This window comes from Tympanuchus pallidicinctus, unplaced genomic scaffold (genome assembly GCF_026119805.1).
Source record: "Tympanuchus pallidicinctus isolate F22 unplaced genomic scaffold, pur_lepc_1.0 scaffold15, whole genome shotgun sequence".
Lineage (NCBI taxonomy): Eukaryota > Metazoa > Chordata > Aves > Galliformes > Phasianidae > Tympanuchus > Tympanuchus pallidicinctus.
The window spans coordinates 21792303-21805909 of record NW_026294669.1 but is presented as its reverse complement, the minus strand read 5'-3'; the positions used below and the strand labels follow the sequence as shown (position 1 = coordinate 21805909).

Genomic DNA, 13607 nt, shown 5'->3' with positions numbered 1-13607 from the left:
AAAAAAAAAAAAGAGTTTAAAAACTAATTTTTTTTTTTTTTTTTTGCTCTGTTTTATTTACCTTCTAATGTGCAAACAGTATTGTAAATGACTAAGAGTTGGTGCTTTATTAATTTTGTAGAACACTTCAGGTGACTGGAGCAGCATGGCTTAATTTTGCTAATTCCAGTTTGATTTAAGCAGTTCTTTTCACAGACTGCCACCAAAGCTCTGCATTTTGCATCAGAATTCCCAGTACATGCCACCTGTCTTGGTTTTGTGAGCACCGCTGCAATACCAAAAACATACAGCCAGAGTAAGATCTCCGTGATTCATATATGCATTTTGTCTTAGTATATTACCATAGAATTATTAAGGCTGGAAAGGGCCACAGAGATCATCTAGTCCAGCCATCAACCCACCGTGCCCACTAAGCCATGTCCCTCAGTGCCACATCTGCACAGAGACTGCTACTTACCAGGGCAGCTGTTCAAGGCCTCACCACTCTGAGAGGAATTTTTTTCCTATGATCCAACCTGAAATTATATTCTATTCATACTTTGTTTCTATTAATTCAGTCCTACTAGCTTTAGCCTCTTAACTGAGCAAAACAGAATGTAATCCAGCTCATACACTGAGTCAACTTAACTGGAAATCATTTGTTTAAAAGATTGCTTACATTCTGCATAGTTAATGCACAACATCATCACATAGTCTAATAATTGCATCAATACAATGCATAAAATCTGATTTGAATTCATGATTTTAAATATAAAAGAGACTTCTAGTCATTTTTATGTAGTGTTTCTGTACTCAGCTGTAAATAAATGCAGTCTGGTTTGGGTGTATTAGTTTTTTTTGGAAAATGCAACTTCTGATGTATAGTAATTATTTGGTAAATGTTACTGTGTTAGAATCTTATGCATCAGTTCCGTGTTTGGTATAATCCACTGTAGCCAATGAAGTTTAGTAGGATCAAATTTTTACCTCTTGAGCATAATGTTTAATGAGCAAGTCTTGCAACAAAGAGAAACACTGACACAAAAATACATTCTTTTAATCTAATACTACCATTAACTGTTTGTTCTAGGTAGCACATCAAGAAACTGTTCTGTTTCTGAAATACACCTGTCTCCTCTGTCTCAGCGCATTCCTGCATGTTGTGGAAGATGCCTGCCTAATCTTGAGTTAGAACACATGCATGTGGCTTTCTAAATCTTTACATATCTTTCCTTTGTCGGTATGTATAATCGTAAATACTGGCACTGAAGACTAATACTCTATCTTTATTTGGTAAGTCGTATATAAACAGTGGTATATATCCAGTTATATTTAAAACTTCTACATGTTCAGGCTTTTAAGATTAAAGTCTTTGAATTTTAAAACTTGTGATTTTTAACATCGGTATTTTAGATGAGAAGTGTAAGTAATAGTTTTGTTTGCCTTGTTCTTATAAGCAAAGTACATTTAGCTTATCTTCAGTTTATGGTCACAACATTCTGTCAAAAGTCATGCACACTAGCTTTGGCTATGAATAGAAGCAACTTGCATGTTCACATGTTAATATTAAACTGCATGGTTTCTAAAAGCTTTTTTGGCTTTGCTTTCAGACCTGATCTGTTTATTCCGGTCTGCTTCAGTTCCTTTTTTTTGGCCACAAGCATGATACAGTGCCTTATGTTAATAGGCAAATGCTTTGACACAGGAATAATACTGTCTAACATGTTTTGGTGTTTTTATCTAGGGACCAGAGAAAATATTCCAGTGGTTCTTCAGGGCTTTTTGGGTTGTGAGGTTTTCTGTGGGTTGTTTTGGTTTTCAAATGTGAATCAGATGAATTACATGCTATTGCTTCTTCCTAGTGAGATGCACATTTAACTCACTGTTTCGCATAGTGTCCTTTAATCATAGGTATAATTCAGAGTAAATTTGTTAAACCTGATATTATCTGCTTGTTTCTTCAGACAGAAAATGTATAAAACATTGGTTTAGTACTATAATGCATATATTATAAATAAATAAATTAATACGTACATCTTAGAATGGATCTCTCAGTAAGCCTCATCATAGGACAGTATATGAAACAGTGAGAACACCAGAAATATTTGTTTTTCATGATGCAGAATCACTCTTCAAAGTTGACTACATCCTCATTTTTGAAAATATGGTATGAACAGTATAATTTTCAGAGAAGTATATTGTTTTCAAGTCTCTCTCAAAATAGTTTCTATAACACAATGACCTGCTGAACCAGCATCATGCCAGAACATGAACTGATAAGTCTAGCTGTGTAATATTTAAATCAAGCATTTAATCTGAATATTAACACTGTCTTTTGTAAGAAAAAATAGGAAAATTTACGTGCACATTTACCATACATGTGATCACTGAATATACATTATCATTTCTTAAATGTGCTTTTTCTTTTATTCATAGCACAGGGCAAGATTCCACCTAATGCAACACTCATCTTTGAGATTGAACTTTATGCAGTAAATAAGGGACCTCGTAGTGTTGAAGCATTTCATCAAATAGACAAGGACAATGACAAGAAGCTCTCCGAACTCGAGGTGATTTGACATAATGTTGAATGGATTGTATTTATAAAACTTTGGAGATACTTTTATCATAACGTAATCCTTACACGAGCTGCTTTTGATGCAGTTCATTACGGAAAGCTTTTGTATGCTTAGACCAAGTATACACTGTCATGCTGACATTTGCTTTAGTCTACTAGTCTGTCCCAGACATAGTAGGAAAGTAACTTCAGACATGCCTACACTGCAGTCACAGTTACTCACACACGTATAACCTAGTGTTCTTGAAGATAGCTGCTGAGTTTTCTGGTATAAAAGCCACAATAGTTGATTTTTTTTTTTTTCCCCTTCCAGATAAGTCAATATTTGAAAGAAGAATTTGCAAGAGATGGCAAAAAACGTCATCCCTCAGTCCATGATGAAATTTTAGCTGACATATTTAAGAAGAATGACCATGATGGAGATGGCTTCATATCAGCTAAGGAGTACAATGTCTACCAGCATGATGAACTCTAATTACCTGTCAAATCTTTGGCTGTTTTATGGACAAAAAATTAAAAAAAACCACCAAAGTAATACTTTGTTACAGAATATTTTTGTTTGTTTGTTTTTTATAGTGGCATCTTTTTTATTTCTAAGGTGACTGTAAAATACTACTTTCAACTTTTAGCTAATAAAATGTTTTAGATGTTACAAAATAAATAAAATTGGAAAACACCAAGATCCATAGTTTCATTTTTCCTTTATCATTTCCTAATCTACACAATTGATTACTGGTGTTGCTCAATGTGTAAAGTGCTGATCAAAATGATTGTTTCTTTCTCATCAGTAAAAAAAACCAAAACTGTTCCAGTACCTGTTGACATATTTAGAAAATTCCTAATGAATACTTCTAAGTCCAAACAGAAAAACAGAATCCCAGGCAGGTAACTGCAGGCTTTCTATAGCTTTTAGGCCACTGTAGCACTTTCATCTATTAAAAAAAAAAAAAAAACCTTAAAAGAAAGAAATTGAAATTTCAAGATAAAAATACAAATGTTTATCAATGTTAAATCAAGTTAATATTATAGTTATTTTGTGTTGAAGTTCGGCGTTTATGAATATACAGTATTTTTAATGGGATTTCAAACCTTGACTACAGTAAATTTGCTAAAATCGCTCAATAAACTGGCTAAAAGTTAGAAACTTCTAATGCCATGTTTTATTTGAGATGAAAGAGAATAGAAGGTACTCCTGTATAAGCATAAGTATTTATCTGGGCATCTGGCTTCCCTCACTTTGGAAAAAACACAAAGAAGAAACAGTGATAGTTAATATACAGTACTCTCATAGTTAATAAAGTCAATATTCCTATAGTTTATACACAGTTATTCTACCTGCTTATGCAACCGTCATCATAACACTTGCATATCACACTTTTCTACTGATAGCAAATTACCATTTATTTCAACATGGAAGAATCAGGTGTACACACAGTGAAATGGCAGCCCAGGCAAAGAAACAAAACTTCCACATACGGCTTTACGCTTAAAATCATTAATTACGCTTAAAATCAAATCAAAAATGTACAAATTTTGTTTTCCTGTTTCAACATAGCAATGGCAAAGCTTGAACTATACACAAATCAACCATTCTCCCTGTCTCTGCATTGGACGCTGTTGTGTAGTGCCCCCTGGAGTATATATTCTAAAGAACAGTTTATTTCTTGTGGTTGAGAACTACTTAAAAAAACTTCAGCCTGAAGTCTAGCTGGAAGGATCTAGTTCTGTTATGTTAAATTTCCTAAGCTTTCTCCATTAAACTTTTTTTCTGAACACATAAAATGTATGAAATTCAAGAGCAGTTGTAACCTAAAATCCAAACATACCTTGTATGCTGGCTGGTACTTCTTAGTAATGACATCCTAATATTAAACTCCTAACCCCAGTTTTATTAGTTCCCTTTTGTAAATGAAACATTAGACTGAGCTAATGTTTTTTAATCTGATACTTCAATTAAACATTCATGAGAACACTAAATTATTAATAAATATTCTCATTTTACAATTATATGCCAGTGTAGATAAAGGCAACATTTGGAGGCTTCAAAACAAATTTCTGTAAACAACTTTATAGGTAAGTTATAGTATATATTTTGACATTATTAAAATTCATTTTAAAAGTACATCTTCCACTATGATAATGAAGTGTGAAGGTACTAGAAAGATGAAAAGCAAAATGTCAGGGAATGCATTGGAACATTCTCAAGTAATTAAGATCATTGTGAAGCAAATAAGTTGAAAATAATAGTGAAATAAAATATTTTGCACTTGCACTATTTTGCATTTAAACCATTTGAATCACATGTAATAACTCTGAAAACTTGTGGCACCCAGTTATGCCCATGTCTGTAACAACAGGCACTTACCTACAGCAGTTACTTCACTCTTTTATGCCAGAGGTCGAAACAGGGCACAGCATGCAGTCGTACATACTTCTGTCCATTAAAAGAGCACTCTAGGCATCCATAGACTGTTTCTCTTTTAGAACTTCCCATTCCACAAAGAACACAAGGACCTTTGGGGATGTTGTTATTAAGTAAATTAATTCGGACATGAGCCCCATCTCTGAGATAGCTTGTAGAGAGATCAGTCATGCTTGCAGCTTTCTCATAGTAGTCTGTAAAAAGGTCCTCCAAGTAACCGTCAGAGCTAGGGACGATACTCACTATTCTTTTATCTGAAAAAGAATGCACACACAAAATTTGTCATTACATTATGAAGTGTTTACAAAACAACTTGTGAATCAATTGGTGGAAATAACAACTGATTCATGAATCCATTCTAAACATGCTGCACCATAGCTCACTTCCCATCAAAAGCCTTGGGTGGTGAAAACTTTCCTTTAATCTCACAAAAGACACTGGCAGAAACTAGAATTTTTTTTTTTTTATATGACATGCATAGTAGAAATATTTATATACAAATGATTCTAGAAGTTAAGGTCACGATATAAGATTGTGAAAAATAAGTGCCGATTACCACACAGCTGCACACTTTCTTGTTTTAGCATTTTTATTTTTGTTCCTGAATTTATTTCCTAAAAATTGTTTTTTCTGTTTCCATTTTTTTTTCCATGCTGACCTCCTAGCAAATTTCTGAGCATCCAGACATCCCAGAAGAAAGTCGCTTTGAAAACTACTTATCTTCTCTCTTTTCAGGGAGTAATGAGTTTAGGTTGGATAACCAACTTCTAGGCAGCTACAGAGAGTGAGGTGTATCATGCCCACTGAAGATCGGTTCCTTTAGGGTAGACTGAAACACAACTGAAGGTTTAGGCCATATAAGCTCTTTGATCAAGAATGGAATACAACAGAGCAAGAACATCCGTACAGAGCAGCCTTAGAAGGATGTGTCTGGTGCTCTTCATTTTCAGATTTACAGCCTTCCTCAATACTTAGACCAAGGTTTGTTAAAAGTAGAGGATCTTGCTCTACACTGACTACAAGAAGTTCCCAAACTTGAGTAGCATAGAGTTAGAGGCATCCAAAAGAAATCAGCCTGCATAAAGTGATACTATTTTCGGTGGTTGTGTTCACATCAGAACAAGAAAAGAGAACTACAGTGGTCTCTTGCCAATATCCCTGTCATGTGATGATGCAGCCTAAAGAGTACATTCTAACGTTTAAATTAATATTGCTTTGTACCTAAACTTTGTCATAAAGCTGAAATATTATTTATAAATTATGACTTGGATACTCCATGTAAATGGTGAAAACATGAAATAACTTTAATCTTAACAGATTATTACTTTATCATCAGCTATAAATTAAAATCTTTAGTTTTAATGAATAGCAATACCTGTAAATTTATTTACAAAAAAAGATTGTCAGTATGAATTTAATCACTTGAAAATCATTTCTGTTTGGAAGGAATTTATTAGGTATATTTTGCATTAAAATTTTCCTTTTAAAATGTCCATCTTACCAACTAAAACCAAAAATACACTTTTCATACATTAACAAAAGACATACTTCGATGAAAGAGATTATGCTTTAATCTCCTTAATTTGTTCATTGAAGATGATCCAGATTTCTCTTTTTCAAATCCCCCCTTTGCAATTGGAGTCACACACAGTTCTGTAAAAATTAAATGTAAGCTTTTAGAAGAATGCAATAGGAAAGCTACACAACACAATTTAATATTCTTTCCTTAATCTATAATAGGTTGATAAAGTTAGTGGGATTAAATTCATCTGTGCTGATGTTAACTGCTAATACAAATCAGTGCACTGTAATAGCACAATCAAATGATACAGCATCAGTGGAAATTTTTGCATGTTGGTGGCTTCCAACTTACAATCTCAGAGTTTCTGCATGTTTTAAGGAATTAAGACAGCCAATATCATATTAATGGAACTCCTGTATCTGAAAGAAACATCCCTTTACAGAGATCTCTCATTTGAAATTGAAGTAAGAATTCTAAGCAAGGCTGTGAATTTTATCGTCCTCTCTTCCAATGCAGGATCAGCTGACAAAAGTGATTTTTTGAATTCAAAGTATCACTTTAGTTTCCATCCATAAATTGCGAGAAAACCTCAGAAGTAAAATATATGGATAATTGACTGCATGAAACTGAAAAAAGCCAAACCTCAACTGATAATTCTTTTTTAATTATGCAGTTAAAAATACCCTCTTAATTCATAATTTCCCCAACTTCAGCAAGAACATTATTTTTTGCATGTTTCTACCATTGCATAAAGGTAAAATAAAACACTTAAAAATTGGAACATTATATTGAGATTCACAGAAGTGAATGTAAGGAACTACTGCATTGCGTATCTCATACTTGTAATCAGGTAACTATGCACAGTTGGGATTGTATTTGAAGTTTTTACAAAATGGAAGAGGTATCTCACAGCTCGTTAAAAAAGTCCTTTAAAATGCAGAGTTTCTGTCTTGGAATGTAAAAACTGTATATGCTAAAAGATACTTGCAACTTTAAAAGCAGATACTGCTGTCTAGATCTGCAGTGGTACAGTTCACTTCCCTAATCTTTTGTCTTGCTATTTAAAGAAAGCCACAATCTTAATCAGAGTCAAGCAATTCCTGAAACAGCCTTGTGACTCCTGCAGAGATCCTGGCATTTATGCACAGGTAAATCTGGTGTTTGAAACATCATCTAACATTATGTGGTATTATCATGTACTAGATCAAATCCTAAAATCAAATTTATTATTTATTTGAAACAACATTTCTACCATTACAGGCTACGCTTCAGTGTCCATAGCAAACAAACTCCATCACTTCCCTAAAAATGAGAAAAGCTTACTGGAGCTGCATACATTTTTTGCATTTGTTTTCAGTAATTGTGATTCGTAAATATCTTTAAATATCTTCAGTTAGCCATATACATAATAATGTATCCAACTGAACTTAAAGACCCAGAAACAAAAACAAAATTCCTCATTTCATTTAAAAGTCCTGCACATTTTCTTCTTTATTTAAATCTCTTACTTTCTCTTTTTATACAAAAGTGATCAGATAGTCTTTAAAGGCTAGAAAGCAAGTGATATTTTGTTCCTTGCTAATGGAGCAGTGTGTGGGAAGGAAAAATCATCATCATCATCAAGTCCTACTATTTTTTAGAAAATTTTCCATGACAAAATTTTTCTGTAACTATCTTGTTTATCTTTTAAGTAATTGCTTCCCTTATAAAGTCAGACTACTTGTGCGCATAAAATTAAAGCATACCCATTTTATGGAATTGGGTTTATGCATATCAAGAGCAAGGAAACTTTATTAGAAGGTAAAACTACTATAACCAGTTGCAGTAATGACACTAACTGTAATGCGATTGACTTACCAAAATTCCCATCCAAACGAATATAAAGTTCAAATACACTAAAAGCAATCGTTGTATGTGCAGGAAAAACAATGGCTTTGTCCCGTCCTTTACTATTTTGGTCTTCAATTATGTGAAACTATGGTTTCGAAAATCAAAAGAAAAAATTCAAAATGAAAAACTAAGCAAAATAATACCTTAAATGTACACAGTGAAAATTACATTACCAGGAGGAATCTTTGAGGATCCAATTTCACAAATAAAGGTTTTCAGGTTTTTGTTGTTTTTTTTTTCCCAATCAATGCTATATTTATACAAAGAAAATAATCTAACTTGCATTAGTTTTTTTGAAAATCATGTGAATGACTTAAAAAAGGGCAAAGTTCAGAAGATTTGAAAGTTCAATTATTCAAACATATAGATGAGAGAGAGGAGAAGAGAGGGAGAAATTGGGCAGGGAGCAAGAGCCAACTGTTGAAATAGTCACAACCCAAAGCTGTAACAAGCTACAGAAGATCAATCCAGTAGGGAAGGATAGGTTACGTTTCTCAAACATTCAAACTAAAAAGAAGGAATTTCCAAATTTTTGCCAAGACTTCACCCAGAGAAACGGCTCACTGTCTATCCATCCTTCCATCCTTTTCCTATCCCCCACATAAGCAACGTGAATTAAAAAATCCAAGTTCTCATTCACTTTATATCAGTGCAATAAACCTCATTTCTCTTCAGAATTTTCTGTTTACTTCAGTAAAAATGCAATCAAATCCAGACAATCTATAAAAATGAGCTTGCTGTTTGACTTTTCACTTAAATTACAGAACTTTGTCAAACATACATACCCTCATAGTCTCTCCACGCATCCCAGTATGAACAGTTAATGAGCATTGCCTTGTTGTCCTAATGCTTTCCATGACTACACACAGAATCTCCATCCTACTTTTTCTTGTTTGATGGACTAGACAATGATCAAAGTTTATTTTTCTAAAATCAAGTGAGAGACAAAGAGGAAATTCAGAGATTATTAGCATTTAACAAACCTTATTGCATAATTAGGAACTTTAAGTCAGTAAAAAAAAAAAAATCACCATAACTTCTGTCTCATTGCTATAAGAGAGCTGACTGAGAAGGTTTCTGGGAACTTCACATTGATTATGCTGATTTTCAGTGTCTGGAAACAAAGTCATCAGAAGATTCAAAGAAAGCTAACAATATACAAGTATTAAGTTACATGGGATATCTTGGAAAATTTCAAGGCTGGTGCTGTACTTACTGACATTAAGGAGGTGTCAACACACCCTAATTAGTAGCTTTTTTTTTTTTCCAGGTTGATATAATCCTACTGTCTCATATTAATTATAGTCATCTTTTTAAAATGTAGTTATGAGTTTGATTACTAAAAATAATAGTTTTAATGCTTTATCTTAGGGCTTCTATAAAAGCTTGTGATAGTGACTGTTTGTTTCAGAAATTTAAAGTGATACCTGTAGAATCTGGCATATCTAAATGAATTAAAAACTAGCTAACTAATAGGTATCAACTGTAACTGCAACATACTGCATAAACTATAAATACAGAACAATCATCAAATGTTTTTTTTCTAGAAGAATCTCCAAAGAGACTAGCTCTTAGCCTTATATTTTTATTGGAAGACTATGATCAGTTTCTCCCACTAACCCCAGCTCAAGTTATGGTAGCAGCTAGGTACAGAATAAGAGAGGTTATGAATACCAAATGACATGCTTGGTAAATAACTACTAGGAAACAAGCATCTTTGAAAACACCAAATGTCACATCAAGCATAGTGAATACTTTACTGGATTGCAATATTGGGATTGTCCCTGTGGCTAAGGGACAATCACTGAAATATAAACTGAAAATGATCACCTAGAAAAAGACCCATTTGTGCCAACACTACAGTACCACCGAGTGCATTTTCAGTGTTAAGAGCTGACAAAAGTTTTGGAGAAAAGGACTACATTCATAGCAATCCAGCAGATTATTAAAAACTCACTCAAATAGATCTATTTTCTTTTAAAATAAAAGTTTGGAGGAATAACCTAATAAAATCTTGAATATTGGAAATAATTTTGGCAACATACATCTCTTTAGTTCATCAGACAACAACATAGCAATCAACCTACTACCAAAAGCAGAAGATGGCTAATGTCATTTGGAAGTCAATTTCAAATTTGCAATAGTATGGAATAACATTGAGTCTTTGGTGGACTCTTCCTTACTCTAATTCTTTTTTTTTTTTTCTTGAAAGATGCACTATAATTAAAAAAATAATTCATTCAGGTAAACTATATTCTTGTGTTATACAGGAGATCATGCATCTAATTTAAGTGGTGAACTTGAGACTCATTAGACAGATAAAGAATTTGGAAAACATCTGTTTTTGACTACTACTGATTGCATAAAAATAATCAAAATCTAACAATTTCTTTATTAATACATTTTCTTCAGAGAAGCAACCTAATTGTATGAAATATTATTGCAGAACCAAAATACATAACACAACCTTGTAGTAAGTTCTTTAAGCAGCGTCGGTACTTCAACCTCGTGTTTGGTCACTATGCCAAATGAAGCTTTAAAGGCAATAGAATCTGATCCAGCAACATCAAAACCAACATCGTTGATTATCTGATTTCCTCTTCTACCACTGAGTGAAACATCTGATTTGTCTTCATAGTTGAGCAACTGGTAGGATGAAACACCTGAGTAAAAGAAGACAACTGTTGTGTGATGAAGATCTGAGCATAGTATTTTTACAAAGCATTATATTCTTTTAACAGAATATTTTGATTGTTTGAAAACTATATAGAAAAATGTGAAGAAGAGAATGAAGTGTACTGTTCGTACTCCGCTATTCTGATGAAAAATTCACAGCTGTGTGTTGTTCTTATTTATCAGCATTACTACTGATGACTAATAGAAAGAGAGTGTGCAGGAACTCAGGCATCTCTCTACTTTTTTGGAGAACTGTGCCCATGCTCCCACATGGGATAAGCCTAAGCGTGAAATTATGATTAGGGCTGTTTCTACATTTCTGTGTTTATCATTATTCTCCTATATCACGAGAGGCAGGATAAACAGAATCAGTGTGTTATGAGTGCATTGACAAAGGCTCTGAAACACAAAGGAAATGACATAGTGAAGACTGCATACAATGTGAAAATTTGGAATAAAGAGAAAGGTAACACAGCTGATACATCATGTCCTGGTACCTAACAACTCATAGGAAAGACTTGTTACATACAGGCAATTACAGGCAATTTTTCCTCCTTTCTAACTTGTAGAATTAAGTTTGTTGCTGTTGTGTTCTGGTGGTTTTTTTTTTTTTGTTTTGTTTTGTTTTGTTTTTTATTTTTGGCCTTACATTTACATATTTCTTATGTAATACGTTAGGGAGTTCTTAAAATTTCTGGATTTAAGACAAGTTAACCTTACACTGATTTTAATTTTTGAAACACAGGTCTGCCAGTAACATTAATTTTGCCTTTTAGCTGTTACCTAGAAAATCTTGCCATGTTTCCATGTGTCCCTAGAGATTTTGGAGAGTACCAGTTTAATTTGAAGGAAAACAACAGATTAATTCTAATTCATTCAAACATTTCTGGTAATCTATTATACAACAACAGGATAGGTACCAAAGCATTTTTATAATGCTTTCTTTATAACCTTAAACATGTTTCCAGTACACTAACAAAACTACTAGAACACATTGGTTGCCTGCCAAATTAATACAAAGAAGGCAGATAGATCAGGGAATTAGGCATCCAATTATTTTTTCTTATTCTTTGGAGCTTTTAGAATAAAGTGACATTAGGAAGTCACCTAGAATTAATCCCGTTTGTCTGTATCTTTAACAAAAAAGCCCATTCTATATTTTTCATAATGCTAAAAAGATTGCAATGCTTGTATTTGTCACAAAAAAAAAAAAAAAAAAAAAAAAAGGAAATCCAATTACAGTTCTCTTTGTTCACATTAAAGGACAATACTTTCTCCATATGACATCTAACCTTTACAGAAAAGACTTTGTGATGAGATTTCACAACCTTTTCCTCTGCCTTCTTAAATGAGAATTTTTCTACCTTTTTTTTTTTTTCTTCCATTCAGGACAAGCTTGCTGACTTGTCCTGAATGCAAGACGAATGGGATTTCTGTCATCTTGTTTGCATCCTGCAATCACTTCTCTGTGGGGTCAGCAGACATTTCTGTCTTCCTGTGCTGTTTTTTTTGTAGAGTTTATAGTTTATGTATTTGTAACACAATTAATACCTTTATTAAAACATGCTTTGAAAATAAGTAAAATTAAGCAATTAAATACTTTTCAGAAAAGCATATCATGCAGCTATAAATTGCCCAGACTCTTTAAAGGAATGTAAAAGAAAATGCATGCAGTATAGCTCAATTTTTACATCTTCTACTTCTCAAGGAAACTTAAAACTTTCTGATTTTGCACTGAAAAGACAAACGCAGTTAAACTCTGTAAAATTTTTCTCATATTTAAAAACGTGGAAAAAAAAAAAGCTCATAGAAAACCTATTACTTGTTAGATTGCTGTCGCCAAATGTTTCTGCTTATTCAAAGCACAGTTCAACACACAAGATCACTAAGATGAAACAGCTGCTAAGCTTTCGTCAGTGCTACATATTCCAATGTGAGTTTATAGGAAAATAGTGAAAATTAAAATCAAACAGTAAGTAGCAAATAATCAATATACATCAACATATCTATTGCGAGTTGTGAGAAAAAGACAACCCACAAGGCTCAACTGGATCTGTTAAAAAATAGGGTTTTTTTTTAAATATAACTTTTTTTTTTTCAATTTTCCTGAAAGTCTTCTCTTTTTTAACCAGCCTGAAATACACTTTTTTTCCTGAGTATTTATTAAATGACTAAGCAAAATAATTTTATTACACATGTACTGAAGAACCATTATGCTACCTACACAGATGAAACCACAACAACTGGCATGTAATAATGGGAAAAAATGGGAAAACATGCATTTTTCTGCTTTGAAGATAAATAGAAAACTTACCTGCAGAAATTTCTTTCTCCCCTTCAAGAATGTCTTTTAACGTGAAAGGTGTCGAAGCAAATTTAGATTTTTTCGAAAGCAAACATTTTCTTTTCTTAATCACAAGGCTGAGAGGTTGGTACTTATCAGCTTCACTGAGGCTGGGCACTGGCACTAGTCTTCCTCCGTCACCAACCTGTTTAACAAAGTTTTTGGTTGCAGCAGCAAACATATTACAACATTAGAA

General features: G+C 33.1%; 2 protein-coding genes across 4 annotated transcripts in view; one reads left to right on the top strand and one right to left on the bottom strand.

Annotated features, from left to right (window-relative positions):
* FKBP7 (FKBP prolyl isomerase 7) overlaps window positions 1–3237 on the top strand; it is a 4368-nt gene extending 1131 nt beyond the window's left edge. Inside the window, exons 3-4 of the mRNA XM_052675563.1 lie at window positions 2416–2549; window positions 2871–3237. Coding sequence (XP_052531523.1) covers window positions 2416–2549; window positions 2871–3032 — 296 coding nt within the window. The 3' untranslated portion in view covers window positions 3033–3237. The remainder of the gene's footprint in view (window positions 1–2415; window positions 2550–2870) is intronic.
* PJVK (pejvakin) overlaps window positions 1–13607 on the bottom strand; it is an 18620-nt gene extending 5013 nt beyond the window's left edge. The window contains exons 1-8 of one of the 3 annotated variants that reach the window (XR_008204740.1): window positions 13382–13607; window positions 10859–11054; window positions 9177–9318; window positions 8359–8476; window positions 6528–6632; window positions 4923–5233; window positions 3373–3792; window positions 28–268 (exon numbers count right to left, since the gene is read on the bottom strand). Coding sequence is in view for 2 of the 3 variants with exons in the window: in XM_052675556.1 (XP_052531516.1) it covers window positions 4932–5233; window positions 6528–6632; window positions 8359–8476; window positions 9177–9318; window positions 10859–11054; window positions 13382–13592 (1074 nt within the window). In the remaining variant the exon portion in view is untranslated. Of the gene's footprint in view, window positions 1–27; window positions 269–3372; window positions 3793–3817; window positions 5234–6527; window positions 6633–8358; window positions 8477–9176; window positions 9319–10858; window positions 11055–13381 lie in introns of those variants that run through there. The other 2 variants (XM_052675556.1, XM_052675555.1) reach the window with 2 other exon arrangements.